The 27824-nt window shown below is 42.8% G+C and overlaps 2 protein-coding genes and 1 pseudogene across 5 annotated transcripts in view; 2 read left to right on the forward strand and 1 right to left on the reverse strand.

Moving 5' to 3' along the window:
* The window catches only part of TMEM39A (transmembrane protein 39A), a 39718-nt gene extending 39055 nt beyond the window's left edge, over positions 1-663 (reverse strand). For both annotated transcript variants that reach the window (XM_003412980.4, XM_023551762.2), the window contains exon 1: positions 354-663. The gene's annotated coding sequence lies outside the window, so the exon portion shown is untranslated. The remainder of the gene's footprint in view (positions 1-353) is intronic.
* Positions 664-16283: 15620 nt separating this feature from the next.
* POGLUT1 (protein O-glucosyltransferase 1) overlaps positions 16284-27824 on the forward strand; it is a 28011-nt gene continuing 16470 nt past the window's right edge. For 2 of the 3 annotated variants that reach the window (XM_010592936.3, XM_064285101.1), the window contains exons 1-3: positions 16284-16594; positions 17294-17384; positions 21760-21903. In XM_010592936.3, coding sequence (XP_010591238.2) covers positions 16510-16594; positions 17294-17384; positions 21760-21903 — 320 coding nt within the window. In that variant the 5' untranslated portion in view covers positions 16284-16509. The remainder of the gene's footprint in view (positions 16595-17293; positions 17385-21759; positions 21904-27824) is intronic. The other variant, XM_010592938.3, reaches the window with a different exon arrangement.
* On the forward strand, positions 23482-26270 carry LOC135231388 (E3 ubiquitin-protein ligase RING2-like; annotated as a pseudogene).

The raw sequence follows: 27824 nt of genomic DNA on the forward strand, positions 1-27824 counted from the left end.
CCCTGGAAAAACCCCGGTTTTTCAAAACGTTACTGCAGACTGATCCTATGTTCCCTATTCCTAACAGCCTTTGGCTGGAGCTTAACAAACGCAAGGGAGACAAAGCATTCAAGCCGCTGGATGTAGGTGCCACTGGTTCTTGCTTAACTAAGGAGCAAAAAGAGAGGTGAGGGACAAGAAACTGGGATGGAAGAGGCGACAAAGTATGGGGTGGTTGGACGTGGATGGCGAGGGACCACAACTTCGACAGACTAGCCCCTAAGAGGAGACGACAAAGCCGGCCCCGGCTGCGCACCCCGGGGGCCCACAGCGGTCCAAGACAGTGAGACAGCGCGCAGCTCCGTAATACTCACGCATGGAGGAGGCCCGGCCGGTGAGGCGGGATCCCGGAGACCAGGCGGCGGCTTTACAGGCTGGACCCTGGGCAAGAGTACTCCCTCCCCGAGCTGAGACGCTCCAAACCAGGTGCTTCTCCGCACGCTGTGTCCACCCGTGGAGTCGAGAAAAGGTGTCCAGGCTTCGGCCTGCCAGACCCCGACCCAAACCCTGAGCCAGCGCGAGAGCCAGAGGCAGACCTAAAGCCAAAAGCAGAGCCGGGTCCACTCAGCACTCATCCTCAGCCTCCATTACCGCGGAGCTGAGCAGACGTGGCAGCGCACGGTGATGACGTCACGCCGCGACGGCTGGCCGCCGGAAGTACACACAAAGTCCGGAGAGCAGGCACCCCACCCGCTCCCGAGCGCACCTGCGCAGTGGGACTCGGCTGCTCCGCCCGGCTCGCCTTTCCTGCCAGCGGTGGCCAACGTATTGCCTCTCCAGGCCTCTGTCACCGAGGCCCTAGGATGTGCAGGCACCGTGTTAGGGGTCCTTGTTATCTCAGGAACTCCGTGTAATAACCGTGCACAAGTTGTCACCCCTGTTGTACAGATGAGGGGACGTTGAGAGTCGCCTAAGTCGCGAAGTCATGCTTCAGCATCCAAACAAGCGGTTACTGTATGTTAAGTGGACCGGGTACTCGGAAGTGCATACTACAAAGAGCTTACAGTCTAGTGGAAGAGACGAGACACCAGAAAAGCACAAAACCCATTGCCGTCGGGTCGGTTCCGACTCATAGCGACCAGAAAAGCACAGGCAACATTAAAAGTATGCTCAAGGTCCACAGGTGTAGCACAGAAGATAGTGTGATGAGCTCTAGGATCACTGTGGTGTCAGTACCAAGAAAAGCTTCACAGGGAGCTAGGAGATTGTAAAAGCCAAGACTTCAAAAATGAATAGGTGGTTGCCGATGAACACGAGGCGTCGGGGGTTAGCTTTCTGGTAGTGGCAGTGGCAGATAAAAAGGTAAGAAGTTGGGCAACGTCATGATGAGTTCAGGAACTGCCAATAGTTTGGTATTAGAAGAAGGAGGAGAGTTAGGGGGTCAAAGGAGATAGGTGAGATATATCATTCGGTAGATTTTAAGCACCTTAACAGAAAGCCCTGTGTGTTGATTATATATGGTTGTTAGGTTGTCAGTTGAGTGAGCTCAGACTCATGGCCATAGCAGAACAAAACACTGCATGGTCTTGCGCCACCTTCACAATGGTATGTTTGAGTCCATTGTTTTAGCTATTGTGTATTTCCTCCCAACCTAATCAGCTCATCTTCCCGCACTATATTGGACAATACCCTGTTATGATCCGTAAAGGTTTTCATTGACTAATGTTTGGAAGTAGATCACCAGACCTTTCTTTTAATCTGTATTTGTGTGAGAGCTCCACTGAAACCTGTCCACCATGGGTGACCCTGCTGGTATTTGAAATACCAGTAGCATAGCATGCTACCAGCAGCATAGCAATACACAAGCCGCCACACACAACAAACTGACAGGTGATTAACCTTTATTGAGAGTTTTTTTTTTTTAAATCTCTCAATACTTTGATAGATACTATAATTGTTCCTCTTTTACAGAGAAAACTGAATTTTGAGAAGTTAAGTTCAGTTGTTCGGACAGAACAAGGGGATACTGTTTGGTTTAAAGTCAGGAAAGGTGTGCGTCAGGGTTGTATTCTTTCACCATACCTATTCAATCTGCATGCTGAGCAAATAATATGAGAAGCTGGACTGTATGAAGAAGAACAGGGCATCAGGATTGGAGGAAGACTCATTAACAGCCCACGTTATGCAGATGACTCAACCTTGCTTGCTGAAAGTGAAGAGGATTTGAAGCACTTACTGATGAAAGTCAAAGACCACGGCCTTCAGTATGGATTGCACCTCAACATAAAGAAAACAAAAATCCTCACAGCTGGACCACTGAGCAACATCATGATAAACGGAGAAAAGATTGGAGTTGTGAAGGATTTCATTTTACTTAGATCCACAATCAACAGGCATGGAAGCAGCAGTCAAGAAGTCAAAAGACGCGTTGCATTGGACAAATCTGCTGCAAAGGACCTCTTCAAAGTGTTGAAGAGCAAAGATGTCGCCTTGAAGACAAAAGTGCACCTGACCCAAGCCATGGTATTTTCAATCACATCATATGCATGTGAAAGCTGGACAATGAATGAGGAAGACCAAAGAAGAATTGGCACCTTTGAATTGTGGTGTTGGCGAAGAATATTGAATATACCATGGACTGCCAAAAGGATGAAAAAATTCGTCTTAGAAGAAGTACAACCAGAATGCTCCTTAGAAGCAAGGATGGCGAGACTACATCTTACATATTTTGGACATGTTGTCAGGAGGGATCAGTCCCTGGAGAAGGACACCATGCTTGGCAAAGTACAGGGTCAGCGGAAAAGAGGAAGACTCTTAATGAGGTGGATTGACACGGTGGCTGCAACAATGACCTCAAGGATAACAATAATTGTAAGAATGGCTCAGGACCGGGCAGTGTTTCATTCTGTTGTGCGTAGGTTCGCTATGAGTCGGAACCGACTCGACGGCACCTAACAACAACAACAAGTTCAAAATAACCCAGCTAATAAGCAGCAGAGCTGGAATTTAGAGCCAGAATGGCCCATATCAAAACCACTAAACTTAGTAATATTCGCAAATATTCCGTGTGTCCTAATGTACCACAGAGCTTTTATTCATGAATATATAAAATCTAACATAGATCTATACATATTTTTATTGGTTTCATCTCTTGGGGTAAGGAAGGAAACACTGGTGGTGTAGTGGTTAAGAGCTACGTCTGCTCATCAAAAAGTCAGCAGTTTGAATCTACCAGGTGCTCTTTGGAAACTCTATGGGGCAGTTCCACTCTTTCCTATAGGGTCTCCATGAATCAGGATCAATGAAAATGGGTTTTGGGGGTACAGAATTTTGTACCTATGTTTTTATATTTGTTCTATTAACTGCTGCCTAGCTTGAAACTCCTTTGCTCTTTTTATGTTGACTTACTAGCACTCTTCCTTTCTTCAGCAATTATTTAGTGCCTACTGGGGTCCCTGGCTGGTGTAAACAGTTAATGCCGTCAGCTGCTATCCACAAGGTTGGAGGTTGAGGCCACCCAGAGGCACCTCAGGAGAAAGTCCTGCTGACCTACTTGTGAAAAATCAGCCATTGAGAACCCTACGGAACACAGTTCTACTGTGACACACATGGGGTCTCCACGAGTTGGAATCAACTCAACGGCAACTGGTTTGGCTCATTGTGTCAGGCACTGTGCTAGCAAACAAGACAGATATGTCTGTGCCCTCGTGGAACTTACATTCTAGTGGGGAAGTATTTATTTAATAAATAATTATAAATTATGATAAGCAGTATAAAGGAGAGAAGTAAAAGACTAAGATAGAAAATAAGGAAGGTGTTATTTAGAGGGGATATCTGTCTAAGACAGTGACATTTCAGCAGAAACCTAAGATTGGGAAGGAAACTACAAAGCAAAAACGGGAAAGAAAAGCAGTCCAGATAGAAAACAAAACGTGCAGAGATCCTACACTGGGTTGGAGCTAGTCACCTCTGAGGTACGTAGAGTAAAACAATGTAGCTGGATCATGGTTAGCAAGGGAGAACATGCCATGAAATGAGTTTGAAGACACAGGAAGGAGCTTGATCAAGGAAAACGTCTTTTAAACCAGAGAGTTTGCTTTTTAAGTGTAATGGGAAACCATTGAGGAGTTTTAAGCAAGGAAGTGACACAGTTTGATTTAAGACTAAAATCAGGAGGCGGGGCCAAGATGGCGGAATAGTCAGATGCTTCCAGTGATCCCTTTTAAAATAAAAACCCGAAAAAACAAGCAAAATGACTATATTTATGACAAGCAAGGAGCCCCGAATATCAAAGGCAAAGTTAGAAAATGGACCAAGCAGCAGGGGCAGGGAAAGACGGTTCAGAAGTGGAGAGGAGTTGCCAGACCTGGATCACCAGAAACCCTTAAGCACCATTCCCTGCAGCGACTGCAGTTTCCTCAGGGAGAGACAACCAGCCGCACAACCTACTCACACCTCTGGAACCAGAGACGAAAGGTGCTCTCAGCAAAAGCTAAGTACTTGTGTTTATTTTACCATGCCCCTAGCCCCCAAGCCAGAGTCAGTGACTGTTGATTTCCTAAACATCATCCTAAATGGAGAGAGTCTGAAAGCATTCCCCTTGAGATCGGAAACCAGACAAGGATGCCCTTTATCACCACTCTGATACAACATTGTGCTGGAGGTCCTAATCAGAGCAATTAGGCTAAGTGAAGAAATAAAGGGCATCCAGATTGGTAATGAAGAAGTAAAATTATCTCTATTTTCAGATGACATGATCTTATACACAGAAAATGCTAAAGAATCCTCAAGAAAACTACTGAAACTAATAGAAGAGTTCAGCAGAGTATCAGGATACCAGAAAAACATACAAAAATCAGTTAGATTCCTCTACACCAGCAAAAAGAACATTGAAGAGGAAATCACCAAATCAATGCCATTTGCAGTAGCCCCCAAGAAGATAAAATACTTAGGAATAAATCTTTCCAGAAAGGTAGAAGACCTGTACAAAGATAACTACAAGACACTACTGCAAGAAACCAAAAGAGACCTACATAAGTGGAAAAGCATACGTTGCTCATAGATAGGAAGACTTAACATTGTAAAAATGTCTATTCTACCAAAAGCCATCTATAGATTTAATGCAATTCCAATCCAAATTCCAACGACATTCTTTAATGAGATGGAGAAGGAAATCACCAGCTTCATATGGAAGGGAACGAGGCCCCGGGTAAGTAAAGTATTACTGAAAAAGAAGAACAAAGTGGGAGGCCTTACTTTACCTGATTTTAGAACCTATTATGCCGCCACAGTAGTCAAAACAGCCTGGTACAGGTACGACAACAGATACATAGACCAACAGAACAGAATTGACAATCCAGACATAAATCCATCCACGTATGAGCAGTTGATATTTGACAGAGGCCTCAAAACAGTTAAATAGGGAAAAGACAGTCTTTTTGACAAATGGCGCTGGCATAACTGGATATCCATCTGCAAAAAAATGAAACAAGACCCATACCTCACACCATGCAAAAACACTAACTCAAAATGGATCAAAGACCTAAATATAAAATCGAAAATGATAAAGATCATGGAAGAAAAAGTAGAGAGAATGCTAGGAGCCCTGAAACATGGCATAAACAGTGTACGCAACATTACTAACAATGCATGAACACCAGAAGAGAAACTAGATAACTGGGAGCTTCTAAAAATCAAACACCTATGCTCATCCAAAGACTTCACTAAAAGCATAAAAAGATTACCTACAGACTGGGAAAAAGTTTTTAGTTATGACATTTCTAATCAGCATCTGATTTCTAAAATCTACATGACATTGTAATAACTCAAAAACAAAAAGACAACCCAATTAAAAAATGGGCAAAGGATATGAACAGGCACTTCAGTAAAGATGGCATCGAGGTAGCTAAGAGATAGATGAGGAAATGCTCATGACCATTAGCCATTAGGGAAATGCAAATCAAAACTACAATGAGATTCCATCTTACTCCATCAAGCCTGGCATTAATCTAAAAAATACAAAATAATAAATGTTGGAGAGGCTGTGGAGAGACTGGAGCACTTACACACTGCTGGTGGGAATGTAAAATGGTACAACCACTTTGGAAATCGATTTGGCACATCCTTCAGAAGCTTGAAATAGAAGTACCATACAATCTAGCAATCCCACTCCTCAGAATATATCCTAGAGAAATAAGAGCCTTTACATGAACAGATATATGTGCACCCGTGTTCATTGCAGCACTGTTTACAATAGCAAAAAGGTGGAAGCAACAAAGGTGCCCATCAGTGGATGAATGGATAAATAAATTATGGTATATTCACACAATGGAATACTTCCCATTGATAAAGAACAATAATGAATCTGTGAAACATTTCATAACATGGAGGAATTTGGAAGGCATTATGCTGAGTGAAATTAGTTGCAGAAGGACAAATATCATATGAGACCACTATTATAAGAACTCAAGATATAGTTTAAATGGAAGAAAATATTCTTTGATGGTTTCAAGAGTGGGGAGGGAGGGAGGGGGGTATTCACTAATTAGATAGTAGACAAGAACTATTTTAGGTGAAGGAAAAGACAACACACAGTACAGGAGAGGTGAGTACAACTGGACTAAACCGAAAGCAAAGAAGTTTCCTGAATCAACCGAACGCTTTTAAGGCCAGAGTAGCAGGGGCAGGGGTTTGGGGACCATGGTTTCCAGGAACATCTAGGTCAATTGGCATAATAAAATGTATTAAGAAAACATTCTGCATCCCACTTTGGAGAGTGGCTTCTGGGGTCTTAAAAGCTAGCAAGCGGCCATCTAAGATGCATCAATTGGTCTCAACCCACCTGGAGAAAAGGAGAATGAAGACCATCAAAGACACAAGGTAATTATGAGCCCAAGAGACTGAAAGGGCCACATGAACCAGAGACTACATCAGCCTGAGACCGGAAGAACTAGATGGTGCCTGGCTATAACCAATGGCTGCCCGGACAGGGAACATAACAGAGAACCCCTGAGGGAGCAGGAGGGCAGTGGGATGCAGACCTCAAATTCTCGTAAAAAGAGCAGACTTATGGTCTGACTGAGATTAGAAGGACCCCAGAGGTCATGGTCCCCAGACCTTCTGTTAGCCCAAGACACGGACCATTCCTAAAGCCAACTCTTCAGATAGGGATTGGACTGGTGTATAGGATAGAAAAAACCTAGATGATACTGGTGAGGAGTGAGCTTCTTGGATCAAGTAGACATATGAGACTATGTAGGCAGCTCCTGTCTGGAGGGAAGATGAGAAGGCAGAAGAGGACAGAAGGTGGCTGAATGGACAGGAAAGTAGAGGGTGGAGAGAAGCATGCTGTCTCATTAGGGGGAGAGAAACCAGGAGTATATAGCAAGGTGTATATAAATTTTTGTATGAGAGACTGACTTGATTTGTGAACTTTCACTTAAAGCACAATTAAAAAAAAAGACTAAAGTCACTGTTGTTGTTTTGTGGAGTATTGATGTGTTTGGGATGGGAGAAAGTATTATTTATTTTTATTTAATGAAGACATCTGAAGACTTATATGTGAAGCCCTTGTGGCGTAGTGGTTAAGAGCTATGGGTGCTAACCAAATGGTCGGCAGCTCGAATCCACCAGCTGCTCCTTGGAAACCCTATGGGGCAGTTCCACTCTGTCCTATAGGGTCACTATGAGTCGGAATCAAAACAACATCATTAATATCACACACAATTAAAATTTTCCTGAAGGTCATTGAAAAGTGGTTGCAGCAAAACATCAATAGGGAACTGCCAGAAATTCAAGCTGGATTCAGAAGACGTGGAACAAGGGATATCATTGCTGATACCAGATGGATCCTAGTTGAAAGCAGAGGATAACAGTAAGATGTTTACCTGTGTTTTATTGACTATGCAAAGGCATTCACCTGGGTGAATCATAACAAATATGGATAAGATTGTGAAGAATGGGAATCCAGAACACTTAATTGTGCTCGTGAGGAACCTGCAGATAGACCAAAAGGCAGTTGTTCAAGCAAGGGGATACTGCATGCTTTAAAATTAAGATGGGTGTATGTCAGGATTGTATCCTTTCACCATACTTATTCAGTCTGTACGCTGGGCAAATAACCCTAGAAGCTGGACTATATGAAGAAGACCGGGGCATCAGGATTGGAGGAAGACTCAACCTTGCTTGCCGAAAGTGAAGACTTGAAGCACTTACTGATGAAAATCAAAAATGACAGCCTTCAGTATGGATTGCACCTCAACAAAAAGAAAACAAAAATCTTCACAACTGGACCAAGAAGCAACATTATGATAAATGAAGAAAAGATTGAGGTTGTCCAGGATTTCATTTTACTTGGATGCACAATCGATGCCCATGGAAGCAGCAGTCAAAATCAAACAACATATTGCATTGGGCAAATCTGCTGAAAAAGACCTCTTTCAAGTGTTAAAAAGCAAAGACATCACTTTGAGGACAGGGTGCCACCAGACCCAAGGTATGGTGTTTTCAATCACCTCATATGCATGCGAAGGTGGACAAGGAAAAACAAACAGCAGAGGACAATTGACACCTTTGAATTGTGTTGTTGGCGAAGAATATTGATTATACCCTGGACTGCCAGAAGAAGGAACAAATGTGTCTTGGAAGGTGTACAGCCAGAATGCTGCTTAGACGCGAGGACAGTGAGACATACTTTGGATATGTTATCAGGAGGGACCAGTCCCTGGAAAAGGATATCATGCTTGGTTACGTAAAGTAGAAGATCATTGAAAAACTGGAAGACCTCAATGAGATAGATAGACACAGTGGCTTCAACGGTGGCGCAGGACCGGGCAGTGTTTTGTTCTGTTGTACGTAGGGTCTCTATGAGTCAAAACTGACTCAATGACACCTAACAACAACAAACATAATGCTAAGGGGCCCTCGTGGCACAATGGTTAAAGTGTTTGACTGCTAACCGAAAGGTCGGTGGCTTGAACCCACCAGCCACTATGTGGGAAAAAGACGTGGCAGTCTGTTTCCATAGAGATTTACAGTCTTGGAACCCCTATGGGCAGTTCTACTCTGTCCTATAAGGTTGCTGTGAGTGGGAATCAACTCAATGGCAAAGGGATTGATTTTATGTAGTGGTAACTATGTGTCTGAGTGTTTTAGAAACATTAAGTCATTTAATCCTCTTAACAGCCCCACAAAAGTATTATCATTCTCATTTTTCGGATGGGGAGACTGAGACACAAAGAGGTTAAGTAGTTGCCCAAAGTCACCCATGCAGTAAGTGTTGGATCCAGTATTTGAACCCATGGAAGTGAGGACATTTAGGGGGTCACATCGACGGCAGTGGTTTTTTTAGTGGTCATAAGGTGGTAGCATGGGAAGTGGACAAACTCATGATTTCTTTTGCTAATGGAAGAAGTAGGAAAAAGAACAATTTGAGCAACTGGGATAATGGTGGTGCCGTTTTATTGGGGTGGGGAATAGGATTGGGAGATACACTCATTTCACATGTCTTAATATTATTTTTAACAGTGGAAATTTTACTCTGTTCTAGGTGATTTTGTATTAATAAACCCATTTTATTAGCAGTCTGGAGAGGATTTCATTGTTTATTCTTCTAAAAAGAAGAGTCAATTTTTCCCCAACTTTCATTATATTTTTTAAACTAAATTTGTATCCATGAAACATCTCCCTGCTTGTGTCCGGATGAATTTGTAAACATTATTTGCAACGTAGAGCCTGGCAAAGACTTTTTGAAAGAGTAAATAAATTATGTTTACTGGCTTCTCTTTATTCATACAGGTATTTATTTCCCCCAAAGAACCTAAGGCATATTTTCCCCTACAAAAAACACCAAAGGATAGTGCTTAACTAAAGGTTTTAGTGTTGCTACCATTTAGTGTATTTTAAATTAGTGGCTGGTGTGGAACTCAGAAATCTGTGGTTTTCATAAGCTCCAGGAGGGTTCTGGTGCTTATTCAGAGATGGGAACCACTGGAACAAGCCACTTCACCTGTTAAACCTGTACCAAGCCTGTTGCCATTGAGTCGATTCCAACTCATAGCAACCCTATAGGACAGAAGAACTGCCCTGTATGTTTTCCAAGGAGCGCCCAGTGGATTCGAACTGCTGGCTTTTGGTTAGCAGCCGTAGACCCTTAACCACTACACCACCAAGGTTTCCACTTCCCCTGTTAGGGAAATGAAGTGTGTTATCTGATTCAGATGCAGCTTGTTCCTCCTATGTAATAGGGTCCACTTGCCTCCCAACCTCTTCCATGGAGATAACCGTTCTAAAATTGCAGAAAATGCTGATTTATTTTCACTTTAAAGACATTATGACACAAAGTGATTTTCCTTTTCTTCTAATGACAGAAAACTGATTATGTAAAGTGAAAACTTTTTAAATTAAATTTTAGAAATTATTCTCCATTACATTCATTCCAGACGAACTCTGAAAGTGAATGTTATTATGGAGTTTGTCTACGTAGTACATTGTCTTAGTTGTGTGCTTTTGAGAAAACATTCATTTTGGAGTACTGCACGCTTTTCTGGAAATAGAAGAAACTTTAATTCAACTTCTCATTTGAATTGCTGAAGAAGTCTTGTACAGTGTTGGAGGTCCGTTTTCTCGTCTACTTACTCGTTCACACAATAACTGGGTGATTCCACTTGTCTTAGTTATCTAGTACTGCTATAACAGAAATACTACAAGTGGATGGCTTTAGCAAAGAGAAATTTATTCTCTCAGTCTAGTAAGCTAGAAGCCTGAATTCAGGGCACCAGTTCCCAGGAAAGGCTTTCTCTCTCTGTTGGCTTTGGGGGAAGGTCCTTGTCATCGCTCTTCCCCTGCACTAGGAGCTTCTCAGTGCAGGGACTCCAAGTCCAAAAGATGTGCTCCATTCCCAGGGATTCTTTCTTGGTGATATGCAGTCCTTCTCCCCTCTGCTCCATTCTCTCTTTTATATTGCAAAAGAGAGAATTTCAAGATACAACCTAGTCCTGTATGTTGAGTCCTACCTTATTAACATAACTGCCTTTAATCTTGCCTCATTAACATCATAGATGTTAGGATTTACAGCACATAGGATAATCACATCAGCTCACAAAATAGTGGACCACCACACAATACTTGATCATGGCCTAGCCAGGTTGACACACGTTTTTGGGGAATGCAATTCAATCCATAAGGCCACCCTCTTGGAATGTAGTCCAAATGGCCCCTCAGGCCGATATGGCTCATTCCTAGCTAATAAACTTTACCTTCCACGTTCATCAACGTACATCCTCCACTCAAGCTAGGTTCCTCGCTGTACTCTCACTTTCCATCCCCACCTTCTACAAATTATGGCTCCTACTTTTTTAGTCTCTCCAGCACAATATTCCTCATCTGCAACATTGCCTATTCTTCGGCCTGGAAACACCTCTTTCTCCGATCTCCATTTCATGCCGAGGTCTCCCACCACTGAAACAAGCAGCACTTACGTATTGCCTTATATTCTCTCTCAGGTAGGGTATTTGTCTCCCCAACTGGTTCTAAACTCCTCAATGGCACATCTTGTACTTCCATGTCTCTTCCACAGAGCCTAGGATGTTTTTATGTACATTTTAGACAATGGATAAATAGTCGTAGTTGTGTGATTACTATGTATACCTCTATTTTCCTATATGTATTTGTATATAAAACCAAAACCAAACCCATTGCCGCCGAGTCGATTCCGACTCATAACAATCTTACTGGACAGAGTAGAACTGCCCTATAGGGTTTCCAAGGAGTGGCTGGTGGATTCAAACTGTTGACCTTTTGGTTGGCAGCCGAGCTCTTAACCACTACACCATATATAATAACTTGCCATCAGTTTAATTCTGACTCATGGCGATCCTGTGTGCGTCAGAGTAGAATTATGCTCCACAGGGTTTTCAATTGCTGGTTTTTTCAGAATAGATCGCCGGGCCTTTCTCCAAGGGTGCCTCTGGGTGGACTCAAAATCAGACATAGACAAGCTCTCGGTTTGGGCCAACCGAACCAAAACCCACTGCCGTTGTGTCGATTCCGATCCAATAGCAACCCTACAGGACAGAGTAGAACTGTCCCATAGGGTTTCCAAGGCTGTAAATCTTTACGGGAGCAGAGTGCCACATTTTCCTCCCACGGGATGGCTGATTGGTTGGAACTGCCAACCTTTTGGTTAGCGGCCGATCGCTTTAACCACCTCACCCCCAGGGCTCCTTCAGGCATATAACCCCTCCCCTCTCCAAAAAAAAAAAAAAAAAAAAACCTGTTGCCATGGACTTGATTCTGACTCATGGCAACCTCATGTGTTACACAGAACTGCTCCATAGCATTTTCTTGGCTATAATCTTTACAGAAGAAGGACATCAGGTCTTTCTTCTGTGGCACTGATCAGTGGGTTCAAACTATCAGCCTTTAGGTTAGTAGTAGATGGTAAACTGCTTGAATTAGTAGAGATACAGATACATACTACATATTGTGTTGTTGCCAGGTGTTGTCAATTGGTTCCGACTCGTAATGACCCTATGTACAACAGAACGAAACACTGCCCGGTCCTGTGCCATCCTCAAAATCATCACTATGCTTAAGTCCACTGTTGCAGCCACTGTGTCAATCCATCTCATTGAGGATCTTCCTCTCTTTCATTGACCCTCTACTTTATCAAGCATGATGTCCTTCTCCAGGGACTGGTCCTTCTTGCTATGTATCCAAAATGTGTGAGACGAAGTCTTGCCATCCTTGCTTCTAAGGAGCATTCTGGCTGTATTTCTTCCAAGTTCATTCTTCTGGTAGGCCATGGTATATCCAATATTCTTCACCAACACCATAATTCAAATGCATCAATTCTTCTTGGGTCCTCCTTTTTCATTGTCCAGCTTTTGCATGCATATGGGGTGATTGAAAACACCATACCTTGGGTCCGGCGCACCTTAGTCCTTAAAGTGACCACTTTGCTTTTTGACACTTCAAAGAGGTCTCTTGCAGCAGATTTGCCCAATGCAATGAATCATTTGATTTCTCGGCTGCTTTTTCCACGGGCGTTGATTGTGGATCCGAGTAAAATGAAATCCTTGATAACTTCAATATTTTCTCCATTTATCATGATGTTGCTTGTTGGTCCAGTTGTGAGAATTTTTGTGTTCTTTATGTTGCGGCGTAATCCATACTGAAGGCTGTGGTCTTTGATCTTCATCAGTAAGTGCTTCAAGACCTCTTCACTTTCAGCAAGCAAGGTCATGTCATTTGCATATTGCAGGCTGTTAATGAGTCTTCCTTCAATCCTGATGCCCTGTTCTTCACATAGTCCAGCTTCTCAGAATTATTTGTTCAGCATACAGATTGAATAAGTATGGTGAAAGGATACAGCCCTGACACATGCCTTTCCTGATTTTAAACCACACAGTGTTCCCTTGTTCTCTTTGAACAACTGCCTCTTGGTCTGTATACTGGTTCCTCGTGAGCACAGTTAAGTGTTCTGGAATTCCCATTCTTCACGATGTTGTCCATAATTTGTTATGATCCACACAATCCAATGCCTTTGCATAGTCAATAAAACACATGTAAACATCTTTCTGGTATTCTCTGCTTTCAGCCAAGATCCATCTGATATCAGCAATGCTATCCCTCGTTCCCTGTCCTCTTCTGAATCTGGCTTGAATTTCTGGCAGTTCTCTGTCAATGTACTGCTGCAGCCACTTTTGAACAATCTTAAGCAAAATCTTACTTGTGTGTGTTATTGTTCTATAATCTAGGCATTCTGTTGGATCCCCGTTCTTCGAAATGGGCACGAACATGGATTTCTTCCAGTCAGTTGACCAGGTAGCTCTCTTCCAAATTTCTTGCCATAGATGAGTGAGCACTTCTAGCATTGCATCCATTTGTTGAAACATCTCTATTGGTATTATGTCAATTCCTAGAGCCTTGTTTTTTGCCAATGCCTTCAGTGCAACTTGGACTTCTTCCTGCACTATCATCGATCCTTGATCATATTCTCTCTCCTGAAATGACTGAACATTGGCCAATGCTTTTTGGTACAGTGACTCTGCGTATTCCTTTTACGCACCAACCACTAAGGTCAAGACAAAGAAGTGGAAGATTTTTACTAATATCTACAGTCGGAAATTGATCAAATGTGCATTCAAGATGCATTGATAATTACTGGTGATTGGAATGTGAAAGGTGGAAAGAAAGGGGAAGGAACGGTAGTTGGGAAATATGGCCTTGGTGATAGAAATGATGCTGGAGATTGCATGATATAAATTTGCAAGGATAAGGACTTATTCATTGTAAATACCTTTTCTCAACAACTTAAATGGCAACTATACACGCAGACCTTGCCAGATGGAACACACAGGAACCAAATCTACTGCATCTGTGGAAAGAGACAATGGAAAAGCTCAATATCATCAGTCAGAACCAGGCCATGGGCCAACTGTGGAACAGGCCATCAATTGCCCATGTGCATGTTCAAGTTGAAGCTAAGACAATTAAAACGTGAGAGCCAATGTATGAACTTGAGTATATCCCACTGGAATTTATAGAGCACCTCAAGAACAGATTTGACACATTGAACACTAATGACCAAAGTCCAGACAAGTTCTGGAATTACATTAATGACATCATACATGAAGAAAGCAAAAGGTCATTAAAAAGACAGGAAAGAAAGAAAAGACCAAAATGGTTGTCAGAAGAGACTCTGAAACTTGTTCTTGAATGTCAAGTAGCTAAAGGGAATGGAAGAAATAATGAAGGAAAAGAGCTGAACAGAAGATTTCGAAGGATGGTCAAGAAGCAAAGTATTATAATGAAATGTGCATAGACTTGGAGTTAGAAAACCAAAAGGGGAGAACACGCTCAGCATTTTTCAAGCTGAAAGAACTGAAGAAAAAATTCAAGCCTCAAATTGCTATACTGAAGGATTCTGTGGGGAAAGCATTAAATGACACAGGAAGCATCAAAAGAAGATGGAAGGAATACACAGAGTTCTTCTGGCAGTTCATGGTATATTCAATATTCTTTGCTAACACCTTAATTCAAATACATCGTTTCTTTTTGGCTCTTCCTTTTTCATTGTCCAGCTTTTGCACGCATATGAGGCGTTTAGGTGCACCTTTGTCCTTAAAGTGACTTTTTTTTTAAACATTTAAACAGGTCTTTTGCAGCACAGGAAACCCTGGTGGCATGGTGGTTAAGTGCTACAGCTGCTAACCAAAGGGTCAGCAGTTCGAAACTGCCAGGTGCTCCTTGGAAACTCTATAGGGCAGCTCTACTCTGTCCTGTAGGGTCGCTATGAGTCGGAATCAACTCGACAGCACTGGGTTTGGTTTTTTGGTTTGCAGCACATTTGCACAATGGAATGTGTTATTTGATTTCTAGACTTCTGCTTCCATGGGCTTTGTGGATCCAAGTAAAATAAAATCCTTGACAACTTCAGTATTTTCTCTGTCATGAAAATCTTATGGATATGGTATATGCTATATCATACTAGGTACCTATACTGTCCAGGATTATGTTGTCACCCCAACTATTATAAATTCTTATTACCAGTACGCCTGTGCTATATGCTTCTTTGCAGCCTCCTCGGGGTCTACCAGTGTTGTATGCATCGAAGTGCTCAACAAATCTATGGTACCTACTAAGCTGTTTGATGCTGTGGAAAGAATAATCTAACCTACCCTCTCTATCCCAAGCCTTGGTTGTGCCACTAACTGTGAAATTGTGGGGAAGCTTCATTTTTTCTGGCTGCAGAAAATAGTGTGTTTTTAATAATAACAACTATTAGACGTATTTTCCCAGGGATGCCAAGAAGATAGCGAGCTGCTCCATTTCTTCATTCCCTCCTGTACTCGAATTTTATGTCACTCCACCAAAGAGAGGAGAGGAGACAGTTTGAACCCCTCAAACTGCACTTCGACATGAAGTAATTTACCATATTAAAAAAAAAAACCCGTTGCCGTGGAGTCGATTTACTCATAGCAATCCTATAGGACAGAGTAGAACTGCCCCATGGAGTTTCCATTGAGCACCTGGTGGATTCGAACTGCGGACCTTTTGGTTAGCAACTGTAGCACTTAACAACTACACCACAATTGCTTCCAATTTACTATCTAGCCTGGCTTTAAACAAGCACAAGTACCGGCTCCCTGCCTGCACGAAGCTCGCTTTCTTTTCGCTGCCGCAGAGCCCCAGGCGCTCTGCGCTGGGTTCCCCGGAAAACTCCTACGCAGACCGGAAGGCGGGGAGGGAGACACAGGGCGCGACGACGCCATCTTTGTGCGGGGCGGCCGGCTGTCCACTCTCTGCGGCGCCCACGGCCATTTTTGTGCGGGGCGGCCGGACGCCCACTCCGTGCGGCTCCAGCGGCCATCTTTGTGCGGGCGGCCGGGGGCCCATCAGTGCGGCGCCTACGGCCATCTTTGTGCGGGGCGGCCGGATGCCCACTCCTGCGGCGCCTACGGCCATCTTTGTGCGGGGCCGCGTTTCCGCCGGCGCCGCTGCGGGGAGTCTGCAGTGGGTCTACCAGCCATGGCACCCTGGAGGCGCGCACCGTTCTCCGTGTGGCTGCCGTTGCTGCTCTTGTCCCCAGCGGTGGGCCGCCAGAAGGAGTCAGGTGGGCTCCGGGCAGGGACGGGCCGGCCGCTCGGCTGTAGGTCTGGCTGGGCTCCGCGGTTGCTCTGCGGCTCTCTGTCCCCGGTGTGGCCGGCGCCTGGCTGGATGCTGTGGCTGCGGTAGCGCAGAGCTGGGCGGAAGGCACCGGGCGCCTCGGCGCGGGGAGCGAGGGCGTCGGGCATCTGGCGCTGTCTCCCCTGCCCAGAAGCCTGGAGAGTAACCCATCCTCTGGTTATGGGGCGGTGGCTGGAGAGGAGAGAGAATTCCCCTGCTCACGAGCTGCAGGGGATATCGCCCTGCTTGGTTGCTCTGTTGTCTCCTTAAAACGCACTGGGGGCTTATTTTGTGTGCGTGTGGTTTTTAGGGTATCGCCAGAAGAGGGGAAAGGAGGGTTAATGTCTGTGGCTGTTAACTGATACTCTTTATGGGCCTCTGTTTGATTAACAGAAGGTGAGAATCCGTCATCTGTCTGGTTACTCTATAGCTTTCTGAGTGCCAGGTATTCATCCTGGGAATTTTCCTGGGTCACCCGATGCCTCGGCTGAGGAGCCAGCTTGACATAAGGGCTAGAGAGGGGAAGAATCCTTCCTGGTGTTTCGTTTCCATCAGTGGGATAGGAAGGGGGGGTGTCTGTCTACTGCTATCAAGTAGGAACGTTTATGGGTATTTTGTTGACTCTCATTTACCTCACTTTTTGCAGGTTCAAAATGGAGAGTACTTATTGACCAGATTAACAGGTCTTTGGAGAATTACGAACCATGTTCAAGTCAAGACTGCAGCTGCTACCATGGGTGAGTTTTTCCTTTGATGAAACCAAAAACAGATCTGTTGCCGTCGAGTTGATTCTGACTCATAATGGCCCTATACGACAGAGGAGAACTGACCCACAAGGTTTCCAAGGAACACCTGGTGGACTCGAACTGCCAACCTTCTGGTTAGCAGCCTAGCATAAATGCCGTTGCCATCAGGGTTTCCTTCCTTTGATTGTTGTTGTTAGGTACCATCAAGTAGGTTCCGACTCATAGTGACCTTATGTACCACAGAACAAAACACTTCCTGGTCCTGTGCCATGCTCACAGTTGTTATGCTTGAGCCCATTGTTGCAGCCACTAGGTCAGTCTGCCTCACTGAAGGTCTTCCTCTCTTTTGCTGACCCTCTACTTTACCAAGCATGATGTCCTTCTCTAGGGACTGATCCTTCCTGACAAAATGTCCAAAGTATGTGAGACTCAGTCTCACCATCCATGCTTCTAAGAAGCATTCTATTTGTACTTCTTCCAAGACAGATTTGTTTGTTCTTTTGGCAGTCCATGGTATATTCAGTATTCTTCACCAACACCACAATTCAAAGACATCAGTTCTTCTTTGATCTTCCTTATTCTTTGTCCGGTTTTTGCATGCATATGATGCAATTGAAAATACCATGGCTAAGATCAGGCGCACCTTAGTCTTCAAGGTGACATCTTCACTCTTCAACACTTTAAAGAGATCTTTTGCAGAAGATTTACCTAATGCAGTGCATCTTTTGATTTCTTGACTGCTGCTTCCATGGCTGTTGATTGTGGGTCCAAGTAAAATGAAATCCTTGACAACTTCACTCTTTCCCCCATTTATCATGATGTTGCTTACTGGTCCAGTTGTGAGGATTTTTGCCATCTTTGTGTTGAGGTGCCGTCCGTACTGAAGGCTGGGGTCTTTGATCTTCATCAGTAAGTGCTTCAAGTCCTCTTCACTTTCAGCAAGCAAGGTCGTGTCATCTGCATAACGCAGGTTGTTAATGAGTCTTCCTCCAGTCCTGATGCCCCATTCTTCTTCATATAGTCCAGCTTCTCGGACTGTTTGCTCAGCATACAGGTTGAATAGGTACGGTGAGATATACAACCCTGACACACACCTTTCCTGACTTTAAACCATGTGGTATCTCCTTGTTGTGTCTGCACAACTGCCTCTTGATCTATGTACAGGTTCCTCATGAGCACAATTAAGTGTTCTGAATTCCCATTCTTCAAAATGTTACCCATTATTTGTTTTGATCCACATAGTCGAATCCTTTGCGTGGTCAATAAAACACAGATAAACAACTTTCTGGTATTCTCTGCTTTCGGCCATCGGTGACATCAGTGATATCCCTGGTTCCACCTCCTCTTTTGAATTGAGCCTGAATTTCTGGTAGTTGCCTGTTGATTTACTGTTGCAACCACTTTTGAGTGATCTTCAGCAAAATTTTACTTGCGTGTGATATTAATGATTATGTTCAATAATTTCCACATTCGGTTGGATCACCTTTCTTGGGAATAGGCATAAATACGCATCTCTTCTAGTAGGTTGGCCAGGTAGCTGTCGTCCAGATTTCTTGGCATAGACAAGTGAGCACCTCCAGCGCTGCATCCATTTGTTGAAACATCTCAATTGATAGTCCATCGATTTCTGAAGCCTTGTTTTTCACCAATGCCTTCAGTGCACCTTGGACTTCTTCCTTCAGTACCATCAGTTCCTGATCATATGCCACCTCTTGAGATGGTTAAACGTCCACCAGTTCTTTTTGGTATAATGATTCCGTGTATTCCTTCCATCTTCTTCTCATGTTTCTTGCATCGTTTAATATGTTCCCCATAGAATCCTTCACTATTGCAACTGAGGCTTGAATATTCTTTTCAGTTCTTCCAGCTTGTGAAATGCGGAGCGTGTTCTTTTGATTTTCTATCTCCAGCTCTTTGCACATGTCATTATAATACTTTACTTTGTCTTCTTGAGCCACCCTTTGAAATTTTTTGTTCAGGTCTTTTACTTTATCATTTTTCCCTTTTGCTTGAGGTGCTTGACATTCAAGAGCAAGTTTCAGAGTCTCTTCTGACGTCCATTTTGGTCTTTTCTTTCTGTCTTTTTAATGACCTCTTGCTTTCTTCGGGTACGATGTCCTTGATGCCTTTCCACAACTCATCATTTGTGTTCGGTCATTAGTGTTCAACACATCAAATCTATTCTTGAGATGGCCTCTAAATTCAGGTGGGATATATTCAGGGTCATACTTTGGCTCAACTTGAACTTCAATTTTAACTTGAACTTCTATATGAGCAATTGATGGTCTGTCCCACAGTCAGTCCCTGGCCTTGTTCTAACTGATGATATTGAGTTTTTCCATCATCTCTTTCCACAAATGTAGTCAATATGATTCCTGTGTATTCCATCTGGTGAGCTCCATGTGTGTAGTTGCCATTCGTGTTGGTGAAAAAGGTATTTGCAATGAAGCAGTCATTGGTCTTCCAAAATTCTGTCATTCGATTTCTGGCATCGTTTCTATCACCAAGGCCTTATATTCCAACTACCAATCCTTCTTTGTTTCCATCTTTCGCATTCCAATCACCGGTAATTATCAATGCATCCTGATCACATGTTCTGTCAGTTTTAGACTGAAGAAGCTGGCCTTAGTGGTTGGTGCGTAAATTTGAATAATAATCGTATTAACTGGTTTTCCTTGTAGGCATGTGGATATTATCTTACCGCTGACATTGCCATACATCAGGATAAGTATTGAGATGTTCTTTTTGACGGTGAATGCAATGCCGTTCCTCTTCAAGTTGTCATTTCCGGCATAGTAGAGCATGTCATATGATTGTCTGATTCAAAATGGCCAACACCAGTCCATTTCAGCTCACTAATGCCTAGAATATCAATGTTTATGTGTCCCATTTCATTTATGACGATTTCCGATTTTCCTAGGTTCATACACTGTATATTCCACGTTCCAATTATTGATGGATGTCTTCAGCTGTTTCTTCTCATTTTGAGTCGTGCCACATCAGCAAATGAAGGTCTTGAAAGCTTTACTCCCTCCACGTCATTAGGGTCGACTCTACTTTGAGGAGGCAGCTCTTCCCCAGTCATCTTTTGAGTGCCTTCCAACCTGGGAGGCTCATCTTCCAGCACTATATCAGATAATGTTCCGCTGCTATTCATAAGGTTTTCACTGGCTAACGCTTTTCAGAAGTAGACTGCTGGGTGCTTCTTCCTAGTCTGTCTTAGTCTGGAAGCTCAGCTGAAACCTGTCCACCATGGCTGACTCTGCTGGTATTTGAATACTGGTGGCGTAGTTTCCAGCATTATAGCAACGCACAAGCTCCCACAGTACGACAAACCGACAGACAACGTGGGGGATTCCTTTGATTAGTCTTTTAGAATTTAGGTCTTGTCAGGAGGAAGTAGCTTAAGATCCAGGAGAGACCTTATTTACAGTGGTGAGAGAGCCAAGCATCTTTTGAGAGCAGAAAAACATGCTTGAGGTGGTTGTCCTATTTTTAAGGAACAAAAATGCCATGGGAGAGGGAAGGCCGAGGTGGTCTCAGCATTTATGCTAACTGCTAGTAGGATTGAGTTCATTTAGTTGTCTCTTTTCCCTACTAGACTGAAAGCTTCTTGAGGTCAGGGTCTGCATCTTATTCACTGTTGTATTCCCCAGTACTAGCCCTCAGTAAGTACTCAGTAGATATTGCTGAATGAACATATTCATAAATGAATATAATCATAAACTTCTGTTGGTTATTTTTGAAGTGTGCAAACTAAGGAGGCAGCCTTAGGGAGGGAGCGTGGTGTGGTAGAAAGATATCTTTACAGGCTGTCAGCAGGCTTGGGTTGTAGTCCCAGGTCTCCCAATGGTTAGCCCTGTGGCAAGCCACTTAACTTACTACATACTGAGCATTAAAAGGCATATGGAAGAGTTAAGTTCTGGTTGTTGCTCTCAGCCTGATAGAGTACACGGGGATGGGTGTGGGCCAGACAGACCAGAACAAGTGAGTCAGACAGCGTTAGACCGTATGGCATAAACCATATCTTCTGTGGGATTCAGAGAAGGGGAGGCCAGTGGGGACGGCAGTGACTGGGCAGACGTGGGTGTGGCATGGGTGGCATGGAGGAGGAGTATGGATCAGGTAAGGAAGCGGTAATCCAGATGGAGGGAGGGAGAAGAGAAAGTGACTTTTTACTTCTTGCGGCTTTGCTGTCGATGTTTTAGATCACCTATGGTGCTCCTGGGAAAAAGCGATCATTCTTGCCTTCTTTGTCTCCGCTTACTGTGCTGTCTAATACTAAACCAAAATGCACAGATAGGAAGATGGTGAACGGTATCACTCCCTTGGCCTGCTTTCCTTGATGATCTCCTTTCTTTGCCAGCGTCATAGAACAGGATCTGACTCCTTTCCGAGGAGGCATCTCCAAGAAGATGATGGCAGAGGTGGTCGGTCGGAAGCTAGGGACTCACTATCAGATCATTAAGAACAGATTATACAGGGAAAACGATTGCATGTTTCCTTCAAGGTAAGAATAATGAGGAACGTATGTCTTCTGACCTTATTATATATGGGCTTACTTGATACTGTTCTCACAGAGAGACCATTTCGGGGACTGACAAGTGAATCCTCCCTCATATTTCAGAGGTACTACAAAATAATGACAAGCTCTTCTCGCCCTGGTATTTTTCTTGTGAACCTCTGCCGCCTTTCTCCTCTGTCACTGCCTTAGTTTGCTATACCCAGCACAGACTTTTTGAGATTTGTTCGCTGACCTGGCTGAGAGAATCTTTTGTGTTGTATGAGGGAAATGGTCCTAAGCTCTTCCCTCGGGCTCATCTTTAGCGAGGTCATCCCATGCAGCTGAGGGAACGCCTGTTTCCTCTCCTGGTGAGGCTTGGGCACATCACTCTGGGTGACGGCTGGGGTTCTGCCCCTTCTCTTCCCCTCCTGGATATAGTGGCTCTGCCCCTTCTCTTCCTCACCCGGGTGTAGTTGCTGCAGAACACAGGCTGACGAGACTCGGCGGGAGCGAGCTGAGCTGAAGGAGGAGATGAAGCATAGGTCTTTATTGGGTGCCTGTCGTGGTCTTAGTATTGTTGTACACACTAGTTGAGGAAAGGTGGCAGAGAGTTGAGAGGAGGCGCTGAGGCTACAGATGGCACAGGTGCCACTAGCCACAACTTCAGGGGTGAGACGTGAGGCAACACGTCCATGGACTGGGGGCCAAGGAGGGGGAGCAAGGAGGGTCACAGGCTGAGCCTACAATTGGGGTTTAGGCAGCATTACATACAACAAATGATAAACCCCTTTTAGGAGTTTTTTTTTTTTTTGACTCAAATTTTTATTAAATTAACCCAAAAAAGCTTGTTGCCTTCAAGTCAATTCTGACTCATATCAACTCTATAGAACTGCCCCATAGGGTTTCCAAGGCTGTAATCTTTAGGGAAGCAAACGGCCACATGTTTCTCCCACGGAGTGGCTGTGGGTTCAAACTGCTGACCTTTTGGTTAGCAGCCGAGCACTTAACCACTGTGCCACCAGAGCTCATCTTTATAAATTAAAAAAAAAAAATTAGAAGATATAAAATCCAGAGGGCATGGTATTTTCTTACCTAAGAGCCTCTTTCTTTTCTAAATGATTCCTATTCTGTCATTAAAAGTAAAGTAAGCGTATATTGTGTGGCGGCGATCGCAGCTGCAGAGGCTTGTACCCGAGTCTCGCTCAGGCCGCAGCCCGCGGAGCCCCAGGCCGGGGCAGGAGCCACAACGTCTCAGGTTGTGCAGACGGATGGAGCTCAACCGTTAAGCAAAACGTGGGGACTTAGTTTGTGTGAATTACAGCAAACACCTCAGAAGGCAATGACAGATGGTCTGGAAACCGTGGTTCCACCTCGAAGTCTACACGGTGAACTGGTGGGCCCAGTTCGTTGGGATATCAATTCGTTGGGATATGTCGAAGAACGCCATGACGACAAGGGAGTGTTTACATCGTTTTTGTGTAGACTTCATTATCACAGAAGTTGCCACAAAGTGGCAACAAAGAATGTCCTACCTGTCGGGAAAAGTTAGTTTCCAAAAGATCACTAAGGCCAGACCCGAACTTTGATGCCCTCATCAGCAAAATTTATCCAAGTCGGTGATGAGTACGAAGGGCACCAGGAGATAGTATCAGCCAGGATCAGCAAACACAACAATCAGCAAGCACTCAGTCACAGCACTGAGGAAGGACTGAAGTTACAGGCCATGAACAGACTACAGCCAGGCAAGAAACAGCAGACTGAAAATGGCGGTGGAGCCGGAGATAGCGGTGACACTTGACGCCGTAGTAACGCGTGCACACAGCAATCAGGAAGCAGGACCTGGTAACAGTCGGCCCGAAACATCTGATGATCCTGGGCTTCAGCTTGACGATAACAACGCAGCAGTGGCAATCGGTCCAGTCATGGCTGGTGCTGGTGAAACTGAGTTAGGATTCAGGCCTCATCCCACGCTTACGGAAGAAAGACGACAGTGCACAGACAAGGCGCGTAATGGCTTCAGGTGATGCCGCTGTAGATCACTTATCCAAGTATCTGGCTGTGAGGCCAGCGTTAGAGGAGCTTCAAAGCAGAGGGGAATCAAACCAGGTGAACCTTGATACAGCTAGTGAGAAGCAGCATACCATTTATATAGCAGCAGCTTTTGGCTGGTTCATTGTATTAAATGGCTCTTTTTCTTTGACATTGGTCAGTGAGAAATACTGGAAGGTGAACAAACCCATGGAACTTTATTATGCACCCACAAATGAGCACAAATGAGCTTTTACTAAAAACAATTCTGAGAATGAACTTTTTAGCAGCCTAGTTCTTTAATAGTAAACATCTACCATCTTTACATTTATAGACAGACTCTTGGTTACGCTGTTCAATTTTCTTTCTGAGCCAGACCAGTTTACACTATTAGAATCTTTCCCCCTTAGTTTAAGATTTCCTATTTGAAAGGGACTGCAGTTATTCAGTACTTTTTCTTTACTTTAAAAAATCTAAGTTGTTTTTTTTTCCCACAAAGTGTGGTTCCATTTCAAGGACTCTTTTGACCCAGGAATTTTTCATAGTTGCGTATTCTAAAGTGGTAATTCAGTTGGCCATCCTTCTCCTTCTGCCCCAGAGGTCTACAGGATGTTAAATAATATGTATTCTGACTTTTTTTTCCCTCCCCAGAGTCTTGTATATTTATACTTTTTTATATATAGTATTTTCACGAAGACCAAGACTCAAATTTACTGTGCTTAAAAAACAATTCTCATAGGATTGTTATTTTCATGGTATTTCCTTCCATAATATCTTATTTTAAAAAGAGGTTCTTTATGAACTTAGTGTCCATTGTCATGTGATGTTATTTTTTTTCTATTTTATCTTGTAATAATTTTGGAACCTCTGATCCTGGGAAAATGAATCAAACAAAATCTCAGGTTCTGTGAGAACTTGACTCACACAGATTTCACTGAAGAAAGGAAAATTAGATTGGTCATACGTAGTCTTCAAATGTATATTTAAAAAGGTCTTTTTTTTTTTTTGTATTAGTTCTCTTGTCACTTGAATTTCTTTATTATGTGTGTTTGATATTTTTGCCTCTTGAGATACCAGAGAGATAGGGAGCTATTTTGCACTTTAGCCTGATAAAAAGTACAAGATACGTTCAAAGTTTCCTTAGTTCTTTTCTTACTGGTAGCCACATAAGTTCCAAGAATAACATGGCACGTAGAACTAACAATGGAAAAAAAAAGTTTGCTTCTGTATGAAAAATGTGTTTAACATTTTGGGTTACTATGTCAGTTTATAAATTTGGTACTCTACTAATTACACACTAGAGAAGGAGGTTCACAGAGCTTGAGCCCTGCCTTGGTGTGTAGTGAAAAATGACGTTGTAGAAGAATGCCCGCTAGTAACGTTGCTCTCCTCCTGTTGATTTACTTTAATATTGGGGGACAGTGTTAGGTGTTTGGGAGCTAGAAGGCTTTATGTGGACAGGTCACAAATAAGATGGACTTGTATATTATTTTTCATCCCTGTCCTGATTATCTGTATGTTTCCAAGTTTGTGTTCTCACAGTATTTACAAAGACATGGTTGCACTGAGAAATTAACCCCCAAAGCGTTTTTTGATAGGAGGAAGTAGTCCTCCAGTACCATTGTAACCAAAGCCTGTCTAGTCCTTGTAAATATTTATCTGTCAATTTTGACACATCGGGGCCAGCTTGATGTTTTAAATCTTTAGCCCCAGTGTGAAAACTTCAAAGGCTTATTCAGTTTTTTACCATTTTATTGAAGATATTTAAAATCCGTTTTTACAGTTTTTTTGGTAATCTATACTGTGAAATTTCAAAATCATGGGAAATTTTGTATTCGGTTCCTTTTTTGGTGTAATGTTAAATTGTATAGATTATTAATGCATGTCCACTGACTATAATCCTGGTTTTGTGATATAACTGCTTACATTTTATTGGTGACATATTAGACTAGTGATTGCATTAAATAACAAATTCCCATTGTGATTATTAATTGAAGTTTTGTCTTTAAACAAAAAATTATTTGTGGATATAAGCTTTGTGCTTAGAGCGTATATGTGTGCTTATCTCTCAGTATGGGAGGATAAAAACTCTTTGTATCATTAGTGAATTCATTGGATACGTACTCCTTTGCAAAGTATAATTATAGGTATTTCATAGAAAAAAAAGTAAAATAAGCAGTGTTACAGAAAATATTCCTCCTTTTTAATATCAGGATTTATATTATTTATTTTTAATAACGTTTGTCATAAATTAATACATATTCCCTGCAAAAATATGTAAAAACAACAAAAAAAGAAAATGAAGATCACTGTTAGGGATTGAATTGTGCCCTCCAAAAATATGTGTTGTAAAACTTAACCTACAGGGTCATTATAAATTGGAATTGACTCAATGGCAACGGGTTTGGTTTTTTTTTTTGTTTTATGTCTGTAATGATCCCATTTGGGAGTGGGCTGTCTCTGTTACGTTAATGAGGCAGGATTAGTGTAGGGTGTATTTTGAGTCAATCTCTTTTGAGATATAAAAGAGATTAAACAAGCAAGCGAGTAAGCACAGATGGGGAAGAGAGATGCTAAGCCATATGAAGGTCTTCCATGAGCAGAAGCTTAGGGAGACAAGGACCTTCCTCCAGAGCTGACAGAGAGAGAAAGCCTTCCCCTAGAGCCGGCACCCTGAATTCAGACTTCTAGTCTCCTAAACTGTGAGAAAATAAATTTCTGTTTGTTAAAGCCACCCACTTGTGGTATTTCTGTTATAGCTAACTAAGACAATCACTTAATACGCTTCTACCCTGAGGAAATCAGTTAGATTTTGATTATCAAGTATCAACGGGAAATAAAGTGGTAGTGGAGAAAATCACTGAGGTATTTTAAATAGACACTTGTTTCATTATTTGGGAGAATAATAGAGAATTTAAGTACAAAGTATGAGCATAGGGAGATTTTTAATTTCCACAAATGAGAGAGAAAATACAAATATAGACACTGTTGGATTTTGGAAGCTTACTCCGTGTTCAGTAGCTAGCTGAACAATTTCCAGGTGAAATTTATTACTTTCAGAGTTTCTCAAAGGCGTGTATCTGCATATTCCGTTCCTCAGAGCGTTTTGGTCAGAATCACAAGGTCCTAGAAATGTCCTAAGGAAGTACAGTCCTTTATTCCGTTGACAGTAATCTAGTCTACGATATTTCTACTATTACACTGCCTACTTTGTGTTACTAATGACACTGACGTTACCTACCCCAGCTACATACGGAAGTAAGGAAAACAGAGGCTATAATTGAAATAGAAGGAAATATTCAGAACCAGAGTCCTTAATGAAGTGGACACAGTTATATAATTCCCATCTAGCTACAGATAGTATCTTTCTAGATCTAGATACTTTTAGTTTCCCAATTTCAGAAACTTGTATGACATTTTAAAAATTCATCGTTTTTGAGCACATTAGAATACGAACTTCGCATTTTAAGGAAGAGCTTAGAGGTTTTGCTGAGGAACCAGAGGACTATCTAACTAACATAAAGAAATTTGAGATAATGGAGAGTAATGGTGTTTTTTATGACAGCTTTATTGAGGTATGACTGACATAAAATGGACTGGAAACATTTAAGGTGTATGATTTGGTAAATTTTGACATAACAAAACAAACAAAACCAAACTTGATGCTGTCAAGTTGACCTTGACTAATAGTAATCTATTGAACAGAGTGGAAGTGTCCCTGTAGGGTTTCCAAGGCTGCAAATCTTTATGGAAGCAGACTGCCGCATCTTTCTCCCACAGAGCGGCTGGTGAGTTCTAACCACCGACCTTTCGATGAGCAGCTGAGTGCTTAAGCACTGTGCCACCAGGGCTGCTTGTTTTGACATACACCAAAATGGTGAAAATACTCATCGCTCCCA

Source organism: Loxodonta africana, chromosome 1 (assembly GCF_030014295.1).
Source record: "Loxodonta africana isolate mLoxAfr1 chromosome 1, mLoxAfr1.hap2, whole genome shotgun sequence".
Lineage (NCBI taxonomy): Eukaryota > Metazoa > Chordata > Mammalia > Proboscidea > Elephantidae > Loxodonta > Loxodonta africana.